This window comes from Haliotis rubra, unplaced genomic scaffold (genome assembly GCF_003918875.1).
Source record: "Haliotis rubra isolate DU_JTF1 unplaced genomic scaffold, ASM391887v1 Scf602, whole genome shotgun sequence".
Taxonomy (NCBI): Eukaryota; Metazoa; Mollusca; class Gastropoda; order Lepetellida; family Haliotidae; genus Haliotis; species Haliotis rubra.
The window spans coordinates 480,519-495,892 of NW_025767305.1; the positions used below are offsets into that span (position 1 = coordinate 480,519).

Below are 15,374 nucleotides of genomic sequence, written 5' to 3' on the forward strand. Positions count from 1 at the left end.
GTGGTCAGGCTCGCTGACTTGGTTCCCAAGTGCGCAGATCATTGCTCATGCTGTTGATCACTTGATTGTGTGGTCCAGACTCGATGATTTACAGACCTCCGCCATATAGCTGGAATATTGCTGAGTGCGGCGTAAAACTAAACTCACTCACTAGTGCATTGTACGTGACAACTGACGTGTGAATTAATGGTTTCTATCTAACGCCGAAGGCAGCATTGTTCCATCTGCAACATATATCATGCGGAAAGGTACAATGTAGCGTGTGACCCATGGAAACTAGCGACAGAAGGTATGTTAAAGGCCCCAACCGCCGGTACAATGCCGTGAAATCTGTTACTCATCCTGAACACTTGATCAATTTTAGTGGTGTCTTTTAACGACCAGGAGATATCAGGAACATTTCTGCCCCAGATTCTCCACTGGATCATACCGCTGGAGTCTTGCTTTCTGCGAAGAGGAAATATTTAGCCTGTGTATGCACTGTCGGATTCTCTTCCCACAGAGGTTACTTGTCATATCTTCCTACGAACCTCTGTTCTAATGCGGCCATATTTCCCGGTTCTCGTAAAATCCCCTAGCGGCAAAAGATCGCAACACGAATTATCTCCCTTCTTTCTATCCAATCAGAACACGTGATACATCGACTTAGATTCAACTTGACTAACACAAGCAAATGTGGGGCCACAAATATCCCCCATCTGCCGGGGACTTGTGTTGATGTTACACACACGACGTTTAATGGCTAGCTTGTCCGTTGTCAACGAGGGCGATGGAGACGCCACTGATCCGCCATAACATGACTGAGTTCTGTCTAGAAGAAACGTTTGCGCATCGCGCAGGGGAAGAAGTTAAGTTTTCTCGAAGCATACGGAAATTACCGAGGCCTTGCGAATGATCACTTTTAAAACAACGTCGCTGATTGCACAACTAAATCTGATTGTCTCCAATCACGAGTCTTGAACGCTCACACCATGAAAAGGCCGTATTAGAACAGAGGTTACGCAGGAAGATATGACAGGAGTAACCTCTGTGGGAAGCGAATGACACTGTCGTTGTGGTTAGTTTGCCACATAATCAACCACATGATACAACTCCAAACGACTGAAGAACAGTGTTTATGATAATGACACATGTCACTGTTATGCTTCATGAATGTAACATTCGAATACAAACAGAACAACTCTAATGAATATAGTGAAAACTACACCCGGTATACGGTCCGTTGGGGTTCAAATGAGTGAGTGAGTTTAGTTTTACGCCGCACTCAGCAATATTCAAGTTATATGGCGGCGGTCTGTAACTAATCGAGTCTGGACCAGACTATCCAGTGATCAACAGCATGAGCATCGATCTGCGCAATTGGGAACCGATGACATGTGTCAACCAAGCCAGCGAGCCTGGCCCGATCCCGTTAGTCGCCTCTTAGATGAGGTGAGGTGAAATTGGGTTTAACGTCGTGCTTGAGAATATTTCGCTCATATGACGACGTGCATGCGTGTGTATGTGTATGTGTGGCTGCTTGTACTAGCCCAGACTGAAGCTGGTTTTATAGTGCTAGCCCACTGAGATACCATGCCACAGTGAAGCATGAATACCCCACTCAGACACAGTATACTGACTCCGAGCCGACCAGTCCTTGTTGTACCCATTAATGCCGAGCGCCAGGCAGGGACCAACAAGTACCATATTTTAACGTCTTTTGGAATGACGCGGTCGGGGATCGAACCCGCGACCTTCCGCTCTCCGGGCGGACGCTCTAACCACTACACCACGGAGGCGGTCAGTCGCCTCTTACGACAAGCATGGGTTAATAAAGGTTCATTCTAACCCGGACCTTCACGGGTTGGGTTCAAATGAGAACGATGAATGATTAAGTAACTCAAAATAGGGATGAGTGCTCAAAACAAATAAGACATATGGTCCTGAAACCTCTGTATCCAAAGGATCTGAAATCCGACGTTTTATGATCGATCATAGAAAAAGTTGTGTAACAAACTATCATGTAATATTGTTCTATTTTCACGCTTCACACCGAGGGGTGGCAAACGGCTGGTGGAACAGCACCGGCTGTTTTCTGACCATTCGCAAGCCGGATGGCGTCTTCTTTAAGGTCACGGAAAGAGGCGAGTAGTTACGAATGTTTTCTGGCTAGTAGGGGTCATGTCACCTGGCTGTGCTCAGTTGCACCTGAAGTTCATGGCGGCGCTGTTCCACCAGTGAGTGAGTTTAGTTTTACGCCGTTTTTAGCAATATATATTCCAACAATATCAATATGTACTTCATATGCCGTCCTGAAACACACACAAGTTCTGTTCTGTTCTGGTCATAATGTTTACAATAATGGGGCTAGATCGTTTTTGCCTACAACAATTTTAAGTGAGTGAGTTTAGTTTGACGCCGCTTTTAGCAATATTCCAGCAATATCACGGCGGGGGACACCACAAATGGGCTTCACAAATTGTACCCATTTGGGGAATCGAACCCGGGTCTTCAGCGTGACGAGCCACCGCTTTAACCACTAAGCTACCTCACCGCCCCCAGTTAACTAGCAAATTTTTTATATATCGCTTTTAGAAACATTCCAGAACTCGATGGGCTTCACATATGATTGTAACCATGTAGTGCATGACGAGCGAACGTTATCTCTAGTAAAATCTTCACCACTCATTTGAAAATAAGAGGCGGGGGCCGAACACGCGAGCTCGATTCCCCACATGGGTACAATGTGTGAAACCCATTTCTGGTATCCCCCGCCATGATATTGCTGGAATATTGTTTAAAGCGGCGTAAAATGAAATTCACTCTCTCACTCATTTGAAAACAAACATTATTCTGAAATGTTCAGTTGAAATTTAATTTACATATGGTTATCACAATTCCAATTTAAGTATCAATAAACGTATGGCCATAAACAAAAGGTTCTTCCATTTTATTTACGAACTGGAGGATGAATGAATATATAACATATTTGTATAAGATGACAACGTATATCAGAAATGTGTATACACCTGTGACCACCTGTAAAGGTCGGATCAACGTTGAGTATGTAATACAACCTGTCAAACATGACTTTGTTAATTATGGGAAACTTCCTTTAGCCGAATAAAGCAATCCCGCAGTGGTGTTGAATGACTACAATTTGGGTGTGACAGATAATTTTTTCCGGATCCGGGAATCCAAATTTAGGATCAGCCGATTCACACATGCCGGAAATAGAAAAGTACAAACACTGAAATATGACTATGTCACATGTCTGAGTCATGGGCGTGTTACATCGACACATCAGGGAGTGTATACAGATGCTATAGATTCCCGTGTTCGTGTATGTCCGGCCCAATGGATATATAGACACGGTCACGCCCGTTTCGTTTCAAACAGCATGTGGATGGTTGTGTAAGTGGGTGTAATGTAAAGAACTAAAACATGTCTGTTTAATGTTTACTGTATCGGTCCATCCATTCATCCGTCGCACTTCATCAGCGTGTTCCCCGCAAACGTTGAGGTTCCGGTCCTGCTCAAACAACGTGTTCCCTGCAAACGTTGAGGTTCCGGTCCCGCTCCATCAGCGTGTTCCCCGCTAACGCTGAGGTTCCGGTCCTGCTCCAACAGCGTGTTCCCTGCAAACGTTGAGGTTCCGGTCCCGCTCCATCAGCGTGTTCCCTGCAAACGTTGAGGTTCCGGTCCTGCTCCAACAGCGTGTTCACTGCAAACGTTGAGGTTCCAATCCTGCTCCATCAGCGTGTTCCCTGCAAACACTGAGGTTCCGGTCCTGCTTCAACAGCGTGTTCCCTTCAAACGTTGAGGTTCTGGTTCTGCTTCAAAAACGTGTTCCCTGCAAACGTTGAGGTTCCGGTCCTGCTCCAACAGCGTGTTCCCTGCAAACGTTGTTCCGGTCCTCCTCCAACAGCGACGTTGAAGTTCCGGTCCTGCTCAACAGCGTGTTCCCTGCAAACGATGAGGTTCCGGTCCTGCTCCAACAGCGTGTTCCCTGCAAACGTTGAGGTTCCGGTCCTGCTCCATCAGCGTGTTCCCTGCAAACGTTGAGGTTCCGGTCCTGCTCCAACAGGGTGTTCACTGCAAACGTTGAGGTTCCAATCCTGCTCCATCAGCGTGTTCCCTGCAAACACTGAGGTTCCGGTCCTGCTTCAACAGCGTGTTCCCTGCAAACGTTGAGGTTCTGGTCCTGCTCCAAAAGCGTGTTCCCTGCAAACGTTGAGGTTCCGGTCCTGCTCCAACAGCGTGTTCCCTGCAAACGTTGAGGTTCCGGTCCTGCTCCAACAGCGTGTTCCCTGCAAACGTTGAGGTTCCGGTCCTGCTCCAACAGCGTGTTCCCTGCAAACGTTGAGGTTCCGGTCCTGCTCCAACAGCGTGTTCCCTGCAAACGTTGAGGTTCCGGTCCTGCTCCAACAGCGTGTTCCCTGCAAACGTTGAGGTTCCGGTCCTGCTTCAACAGCGTGTTCCCTGCAAACGTTGAGGTTCCGGTCCTGCTCCAACAGCGTGTTCCCTGCAAACGTTGAGGTTCCGGTCCTGCTCCAACAGCGTGTTTCCTGCAAACGTTGAGGTTCCGGTCCTGCTCCAACAGCGTGTTCCCTGCAAACGTTGAGGTTCCGGTCCTGCTCCAACAGCGTGTTCCCTGCAAACGTTGAAGTTCCGGTCCTGCTCCAACAGCGTGTTCCCTGCAAACGTTGAGGTTCCCGGTCCTGCTCCAACAACGTGTTCCTGCAAACGTTGAGGTTCCAATCCTGCTCCAACAGCGTGTTCCTGCAAACGTTGAGGTTCCGGTCCTGCTCCAACAGCGTGTTCCCCTGCAAACGTTGAGGTTCCGTTCCTGCTCCAACAGCGTGTTCCCTGCAAACGTTGAGGTTCCAATCCTGCTCCAACAACGTGTTCCCTGCAAACGTTGAGGTTCCGATCCTGCTCCAACAACGTGTTCCCTGCAAACGTTGAGGTTCCGGTCCTGCTCCAACAACGTGTTCCCTGCAAACGTTGAGGTTCCGGTCCCACTCCAACAACGTGTTCTCAGCAAACGTTGAGGTTCCGGTCCTGCTCCAACAACGTGTTCTCAGCAAACGTTGAGGTTCCGGTCCTGCTCCAACAGCGTTGAGGTTCCGGTCCTGCTCCAACAGCGTGTTCCCTGCAAACGTTGAGGTTCCGGTCCTGCTTCAACAGCGTGTTCCCTGCAAACGTTGAGGTTCCGGTCTAATCGACATGCGGTTGGTAAACAACATAGCGACTGCTTACGGGATTAGCAAATCATGCATCCTGTTAAATGAGGAAAGATTGATGTTGTTGTTGTGTAGATCTTTTCACAGTCCGGACGCTGTAAGTCGTTTTCACGAACCGTAACAACACCTCCCGGCGATGTTTACTTAATTAACTGGCCAACTGGGTTGTTGTTTTAATTAGACATTAAAAGCTCCCGACTGAAGATGCTGTACATTTGCACTTTGATTGACACCACAATACAAAGGCGTGGATGACAAGTGAGCTGTTTTGTGATTGGTTAATGTACTTTGACAGACAGATGCGGTCAAGTGGACTTAAAGTGATTTTGCTTTACGACAATGCTGCAAGTCACAAGTGTGCTTCGCTAACTTTGCGAAATGTGACCAAATACCACGTCTCATATTCAACCGATGGATGCAGGAATAATTCGGACATTCAAGGCATACTACAATAGATCGCTTGTTAGACATTACCTCACCTGTGCTGAGGAAGGACGTGATCAGACACGTCGGATCAACATGCGGGTGTCACTCGGTAAAATTATTGATGTGATGAATTAAGCTTTACATTAAATGCTTATTTGTTTTATCCAGATTCGTGTCATTTTTGTAATAGTTAGGGGAAGCAACTTGGGTCTTGATTCAGTAGTCCGGACTATTCGCAATCCGGACGAATTTACTGAGAAACGCAACCGTCCGGATTAACGAGGCTTCACTGTATACAAGTGCTCAAGTGCACTCCGCACGATAAGAACCATTTACGATGTACATGTGGATTATATATGATATCCCCACTAGTTTCTTGTAGATAGTGATATAATCGTAGACTCTGAATGGTCAATAAGAGGGGTAGAAAAAGGACGTAGTGACCGGTGGAAGAGTCAGGACTAAGCAACCTGATTCCATCCTGATCAGGTTAGGGTAGAAACTGCAGATTTATAGTCAGTTAATCTCATTAACTAAGACGCATAGTCAAATTCAAATTTGTTGGTTGCTTTGCATCGGTTCGGACGGTACAAAGACCATCATCAGTCTGTTTACTGTGGTTTAACCAACAAGTTCCTGAACAGACTGAATCGTTCTATCAGCGTTGTGTGCTTATAAAAGTCGTGTTCATCCGAATACATAAAGATGACATCATATCCTCCTTTATCTCTTAATATGTTCAACCGGTGAAGGTCCGGGTTAGAATACTGGCCTTCAGTAACCAATGCTTGTTGCTTTAAGAGGCGACTAACGGGATCGGGTGGTCAGGCTCGCTAACTTGGTTGACACATGTCATCGGCTCCCAATTGCGTAGATCGATGCTTATGCTGTTGATCACTGGATTGTCTGGTCCAGACTCGATTATTTACAGACCGCCGCCATATAGCTGAAATATTGCTGAGTGCGGCGTAAAACGAAATTGTAACATGTTGATAATCCAACCCCTTTCTACAGAAAGTTTTTTTAAGTCCTCAAAATTCGGCCTATTTACGGTCATATATGGAAAATGAGAATAGTGTGCGGACAAAAATCCCTGTTGACAAAAGCCCCTAGGACCAAAACAACCCACCATGTAGGACCAAAAAAGCAAAAGATCCAAATGAATAATGAATAATAATTCAAATACTATGAGGTAATTTCCTTGTCGTGGAAGCCATGTTAGTTTTCCAAGTAAACTAGAGTTACATGCCCTTGAAAATAGTTCGGCGACTAGACTATTTCTGTCTCTATTCGCTTTTGCGCTCAGACAGAGTCAAGTTCAATAAAATGGCTACGAGAGGGGCACGGGTCTTCTTTCAGGTTTCGGAAAGGGAAGAGTAATTACGAATGATACAGTGTCACCCGTAATATTCTTCAATATCTCCATGCTGGAATGCTACTGCCTGCTTAGTTTATGGAGCATATATTTATACCAGTTCTAAAATGACTGTGACTTGAAATACTTAATAATGTGTACATATCTAAATTCTAAGTTGATTAATTAAACTTTCAATACTCTTGAAGTCAGTTAATGATAAATCCTCATCAATAATGAAGCTTCATCCTTAATAATGTTTACGAACGAAATAATAAGTTAATTAATTAATAAAGCCAGCAAATCCCTGTCACTGATTCAATCAAAACATGTCACTTAAGTCAATCACTCAGTAGTTAAAACATTTTTGGGGGTTTTGTCCAAAGGTCCTCATTTGCGTTGTTTGTCCTTGTGGGTTTTTGCCCTCTTAGTCGCCTCTTAGGACAAGCGTGCTTAACTGCATTCTAGCCCGGATATCGATCTTTACGGGTCTCCTATGTATTGTATCAAGACGTTTGTATCTGTATCATATATGTTGTATTTATGAGGTGTGAAGTGAACCAAGGATTCATCGTCCTTGTATTTAACTGTGTTATTATCTATCTGATTTGTATTTCATCTAAACGATGACCTTGTTTTGGTGTGTTCATAGGATAGGGAGTGAGAGAATCTAGTTTTACGCCACTTTTAGCAATATTCCAGCAATATCAAGGCTGGGAACACCAGAAATGAGGGGAATCGAACCCGGTCTTCGACATGACGAGCAAACGCTTAAACCACTAGGTCACCCCGCCGCCCCCATAGCATAGGGAATATACGCTCTTCTGTAACCAGTGTGTCGGATTTTTAAACATCAATATAACGCGAACGCTTCAACCACAAGGCTACCCTCCTTCCGACGGCATTTATGTTTGCTCAAGATATCAACCACTGGCCTTCCAGGCTCCAGTAATATAGCTGGAATGTTTCCAGGTATAAAACAGCAAATAATGAGATAACAAAGTGTTTTCATGGACCGGAGAGATATTGACTCCTTTATGTGATGAGAAATGTACTAACTACAGGTGATTTCAACGTTCGAGGCCACAAGGAAGTGATGAATGTTTTTGTGATAGGACCACCTCTTGTTGTCATAGGACCACTTCTTGTTGTCATAGGACCACTTCTTGTTGTCATAGGACCACTTCTTGTTGTCATAGGACCACTTCTTGTTGTCATAGGACCACTTCTTGTTGTGATGATCAATGCAAACTGTTGTGATGATATGGTTTACCTTTTTAGTGATAACCATTTATTGCTGTGGTGAAAACTACAAATTGTTGTGATGATAACTACATATTAGTGTTGTGATAACAACATATTGTGATGATAACTACAAATTGTTGCGATGATAACTACAAATTGTGATGATAATTACAAATTGTTGCGGTGATAACTACATATTGTGATGATAATTACAAATTGTTGCGATGATAACTACATATTGTGATGATAACTACACATTGTTGTGATGATAACTACTTATTGTGATGATAACTACAAATTGTTGTGGTGATAACTACATATTGTGATGATAACTACAAATTGTTGCGGTGATAACTACAAATTGTTGCGGTGATGATAACTACATATTGTTGCGGTGATAACTACAAATTGTTGCGGTGATGATAACTACATATTGTGATGATAACTACAAATTGTTGTCGTGATGACTACATATTGTTGTGATGATAACAACAAATTGTTGCGGTGATAACTACTGTTGTGATGATAACTACAAATTGTTGTGGTGATAACTACATATTGTGATGATAACTACAAATTGTTGAGGTGATAACTACAAATTGTTGCGGTGATGATAACTACATATTGTTGCGGTGATAACTACAAATTGTTGCGGTGATGATAACTACATATTGTTGCGGGGATGATAACTACAAATTGTTGCGGTGATGATAACTACATATTGTGATGATAACTACAAATTGTTGCGGTGATGACTACATATTGTTGTGATGATAACAACAAATTGTTGCGGTGATAACTACTGTTGTGATAATAGCTACATATTGTTGTGGTGATAACTACATATTGGTGTGGTGATAACTACATATTGTGATGATAACTACAAATTGTGATGAATATTTCAAATTGTTGCGGTGATAACTACATATTGTGATGATAACTACACATTGTTGTGATGATAACTACTTATTGTGATGATAACTACAAATTGTTGTGGTGATAACTACATATTGTGATGATAACTACAAATTGTTGTGGTGATAACTACAAATTGTTGCGGTGATGATAACTACATATTGTGATGATAACTACAAATTGTTGCGGTGATGACTACATATTGTTGTGATGATAACAACAAATTGTTACGGTGATAACTACTGTTGTGATAATAACTACATATTGTTGTGGTGATAACTACAAATTGTTGTGATGATAACTACATATTGTGATGATAACTACATATTGTTGTGATGATAACTACAAACTGTTGTGGTGATAACTACATATTGTGATGATAACTACATATTGTTGTGATGATAACTACATATTGGTGTGGTGATAACTACATATTGTTGTGGTGATGACCACATATTGTTGTGATGATAACATTGTTGTGAATTACATATCAGATGCTACATATTGTGAACTACTGTTGTGATGATAACTACATATTGTTGTGATGATAACTACATGATAACTACATATTGGTGTGATGATAACTACATATTGTGATGATAACTACATATTGTTGTGGTGATAACTACAAATTGTTGTGGTGATAACTACATATTGTGATGATAACTACATTGTTGCGGATGATAACTACATATTGTGATGATAACTACATATTGTGATGATAACTACAAATTGTTGCGGATAACTATAACTACATATTGTGATGATAACTACAAATTGTTCTGGTGATAACTACATATTGTGATGATAACTACAAATTGTTGATGATAACACATTGTGATGATAACTACATTTTGTGATGATAACTACACATTGTTGCGGTGATAACTACACATTGTTGTGATGATAACTACATATTGTGATGATAACTACACATTGTTGTGATGATAACTACATTTTGTGATGATAACTACATATTGTGATGATAACTACAAATTGTTGTGGTGATAACTACATATTGTGATGATAACTACAAATTGTGATGATAACTACATATTGTGATGATAACTACAAATTGTTGCGGTGATGATAACTACATATTGTTGTGATGATAACTACAAATTGTTGTGATGATAACTACATATTGTGATGATAACTACATATTGTGATGATAACTACAAATTGTTGCGGTGATGACTACATATTGTGATGATAACTACATATTGTTGATGATAACTACATATTGTGATGATAACTACATATTGTTGTGATGATAACTACATATTGGTGTGGTGATAACTACATATTGTGATGATAACTACAAATTGTGATGATAACTACAAATTGTTGTGGTGATAACTACATATTGTGATGATAACTACATATTGTTGTGATGATAACTACATATTGTGATGATAACAACAAATTGTTGTGGTGATAACTACATATTGTGATGATAACTACAAATTGTTGTGGTGATAACTACAAATTGTTGCGGTGATGATAACTACATATTGTTGCGGTGATAACTACACATTGTTGCGGTGATGATAACTACAAATTGTTGCGGTGATAACTACATATTGTTGCGGTGATAACTACAAATTGTTGCGGTGATAACTACAAATTGTTGCGGTGATGATAACTACATATTGTGATGATAACTACAAATTGTTGCGGTGATAACTACATATTGTTGTGATGATAACTACAAATTGTTGCGGTGATAACTACATATTGTGATGATAACTACATATTGTTGTGGTGATAACTACAAATTGTTGTGGTGATAACTACATATTGTGATGATAACTACATATTGTTGTGATGATAACTACAAATTGTTGTGGTGATAACTACATATTGTGATGATAACTACATATTGTTGTGGTGATAACTACAAATTGTTGTGGTGATAACTACATATTGATAACTACAATAACTACATATTGTGACATAACTACAAATTGTTGTGGTGATAACTACAAATTGTTGTGGTGATAACTACATATTGTGACGATAACTACAAATTGTTGAGGTGATAACTACAAATTGTTGCGGTGATAACTACATATTGTGATGATAACTACATATTAGTGTAGTGATAACTACAAATTGTTCTGGTGATAACTACATATTGTGATGATAACTACAAATTGTTGAGGTGATAACTACATACTGTGATGATAACTACATATTGTTGTGATGATAACTACAAATTGTTGCGGTGATAACTACATATTGTGATGATAACAACAAATTGTTGCGGTGATAACTACATATTGTGATGATAACTACAAATTGTTCTGGTGATAACTACATATTGTGATGATAACTACAAATTGTTGCGGTGATGATAACTACATATTGTGATGATAACTACAAATTGTTGCGGTGATAACTACAAATTGTTCTGGTGATAACTACAAATTGTTGAATGACAACTACAAATTTAACTACAAATTTTTGAATGATAACTTCATATTGGAATAAGTGTCTCGATGGGTTAACTGCCAGCTCTGGGAGTTTGTGTCCGGTATTTTAACCGAAGTTTACATTCATACCTCAGCTGTTTAATACTGTATACATCCTGACGTGCAGACCGATCCCTGACTCTGTATGTATAGTCTGTAGATGCCGTATTTCCTCCATAAAACCTCGACGTTTCATCAATGTCATAAAAATGAGATACTGAAATACAACCACGTAAAAAATCATGAATTATGAAGCCTGTCTGATCACTGTCGACGTCGACGCATTACCACGTTCCCACGACACCCGGTCACAGCACAGAGCTTAGATCGGCTTCACGTTGATATGTGCACATGTAACTTTATCCCATCTGATAGCATTAAGCTGTCAGCAGACAAAGGCGAGAGTGTGTTTCTACATGGCTCGCTGTTTACCGTGTAGTTTTGAAATACAAATATAATTCAATTAAAGTGAAGGTTGACGTGTCTCCTCTGTGACCACAGAAAAGCGGTATGTTCATCTGTGGCTGAAAAATACTTATGCTTGTGGGTTCGAATCCCAAGTTCGCCCTGACCCCATTTCTAGTTTTGTTAGCACCAGAACCGCGTTTGTTGGTTTAACCAAAATGGTGACCATCTAAGAACAATTTCACTTCAGGCTTTGCTTCCACATCAAGATGACACGCTGATATTACTGGATTTACAAAACAAAATCTTTCAGGACATGTATTAGGCTGACAAACATCGGAACATTTAGGTTTCTTGCACACCAAAGGGACGCAACTCTGCGTCACCCAATTCACAGGTCAGGTCAAAGTTAAAAATGAATTCAGTCTATGCGAGGAAATACGGTTATAAATGCATGTGTAAATGCATGTGAAGTTCACCAGTGTGAAATCCACCTTATTGAACTCGCTATATTTCAATGAATTATGGTCTTCTGTGCAACCTCCTTTACCTCTAAAGACACATTGTCACATCACTTCTCAAGTTTATTATTGTTATGTATCAATAGGTTTTGTGATCACCAGTGAAGGCTCAGGCGAACGAAAATACTTGCTGTTGAGTCGACGCAGCAGACCGTGCATGTCAACAATGTCGCCGGTGTCATGTGAACGTGGTTAAGGTTCACACCAACTGCCTCGTGAGAAGATGTGGGAAGGGAACCGGGAAGAAAGTCCTCGCGTTCTATAGTGATGTGTTTGTTAACAGTAGTAGTGAAGATGTGTAGTGATAACTTATTGTTGACTGACTGAGTTTAGTTTTACACCGCACTCAGCAATATTACAGCAATATGGCGGCGATCTGTAAATTATAGAGTCTGGACCAGGCAATTCAGTGATCAACAGCATGAGCATCAGTCTACAGAATTGGAATGCCATAACACGTGTCAACCAAGCCAGTGAGCCTGACCACCCGATCCCGTTACTCGTCTCTTACGACATGCATGAGTTACTGAAGATCAATTCTAACCCGGACCCTCACCGGTACTTGATGTTGAAGTTTAATACGGTCAAAAACCGTTGTGTCGAACTGGAATGTGTCGAATTCCCGTTTCTCTCGCATCTTTTCCCTGAACGCCACTGTTTTGACACAACGAGTTCGACTGTTAACCGTTGTCACTATATGTTGTAATGCATTGCAAATTATTGATACTCATGGCGTGTTTAAACAACACGCTGTTTAATCTGACGTGTGTTGACCAGAATACAGTTGGCTACGTTTATAACGAACACTCTTACAACGAACGCACGGATATAACGAACTTATTTTTGTCCAGACTAACTGCTGTATATTTTTATCGATATGCATATTATGAATTGCGGTTATAACGATCAAAACCCGTTGTCTCCTTGAGATATAACCGTAGTTTACTCTGGTACTCATTAAAGACGGGTGATGACGTCCATGGTACACACTACTGACACCTACGCCGTGTGATAACGTCAATAATACACACTGTTGACACCCACGACCACGACTTGATATAATGGGTGAGTATAGTTTTACACCGCTTTTAGCAATATTCCAGCAATATCACGGCGGGGGATACCAGAAATGGGCTTCACACATTGTGGTGAATCCAACCCGGACCTTCGGTGTGACGAGCGAACGATTTAACCACTGGGCTACCCCACCACCCCCATTCCTTGATATAACGTCAATAGGACAGGTTATTGACACCTACATGCAGGCTGTGTGATAACGTCAAATACACATAGATGACACTCATGACCACATAGTGACATAACGTCAATAATACACACTGTTGATACTCATGGCCACATAATGACATAGGGCGGTGGGGTAGCCTAGTGGTTAAAGCGTTGGCTCGTCACGCCGAAGACCCGGGTTCGAATCCCCACATGGGTACAATATGTGAAGCCCATTTCTGGTGTCCCCCACCGTGATGTTGCTGGAATATTGCTAAAAGCGGCGTAAAACCAAACTCAGTCAGTCAGTCAGACATAATGACATAACGTCAATAGCACACGTTACTGACACCTACGTCGTGTGATAACGTCAATAATACACACAGTTGACACTCACGGCCACGCCTTGATATAACGTCAATAATACACACGGTTGACACTCACGGCCACGCTTTGATATAACGTCAATAATACACGTTACTGACACCTACATGTACGCCGTGTGATAACGTCAATAATACACACAGTTGGCACTCATGCCCATGCCTTGACATAACGTCAATAATACACGTTACTGACACCTTCGCCATGTGATGACGTCAATAGTACACACAGTTGACACTCATGGCCACGCCGTGAAATATCGTCAATACTACACGCAGTTGACAATCATGACCACGCCTTGACATAACGGCAATAGTACACATTACTGATATCTAAGCCTTGAGATAGCGTCAATAACACACACTGTTGACACCTATAGCTCGAGAGAACGTTAATAGTACACACTGGTAACATCCACGCCGTGAGGTAATGTCAATAATACACACAGTTGGCACTCATGACTCGAAATAACGTTACCAGTACACACTGGTGACCCTACGCCTTCAGGTAACGTCAGTAGAGCACACTGGTGACACCTCCGCCGTGAGATAACGTCAATAGAACACAGTGGTATCCCCTACGCTGTGAGATAACGTCAATAGAATACACTGGTGACACCTAAGCCGTGAGATAACGTCAATAGAACACACTGGTGACACTTATGACGTGAGATAACGTCAATAATACACACTGTTGGAGATATATAACGTCAATAACACACATTTGGAACCTCCGATTGCCACGCCACTGATATACGTACGCCGTGAATAACGTCAGTACACTGGTGACACCTACGCCGTGAGATAACGTCAATAGAACACTCTGGTGATACCTACGCCATGATATAACATCAATAATGGGCACTGGTGACACCTACGCCATGCGATAACGTCAATAATGGACACTGGTGACACCTACGCCATGCGATAACGTCAATAGAACACTCTGGTGACACCTACGCCATGAGACAACGTCAAGAATGGACACTGGTGACACCTACGCCATGCGATAACGTCAATAATGGACACTGAACAATGGACACTGGTGACACCTACGCCATGCGATAACGTCAATAGAACACTCTGGTGACACCTACGCCATGAGATAACGTCAATAATGGACACTGGTGACACCTACGCCATGCGATAACGTCAATAATGGACACTGGTGACACCTACGCCATGCGATAACGTCAATGACA

General features: G+C 41.8%; 1 protein-coding gene across 1 annotated transcript in view; it reads left to right on the top strand.

Moving 5' to 3' along the window:
• Positions 1–3,304: 3,304 nt before the first annotated feature.
• LOC124255550 overlaps positions 3,305–15,374 on the top strand; it is a 45,598-nt gene continuing 33,528 nt past the window's right edge. The window contains exon 1 of the mRNA XM_046689492.1: positions 3,305–3,393. Within this exon, the coding sequence (XP_046545448.1) occupies positions 3,380–3,393 (14 nt within the window). The 5' untranslated portion in view covers positions 3,305–3,379. The remainder of the gene's footprint in view (positions 3,394–15,374) is intronic.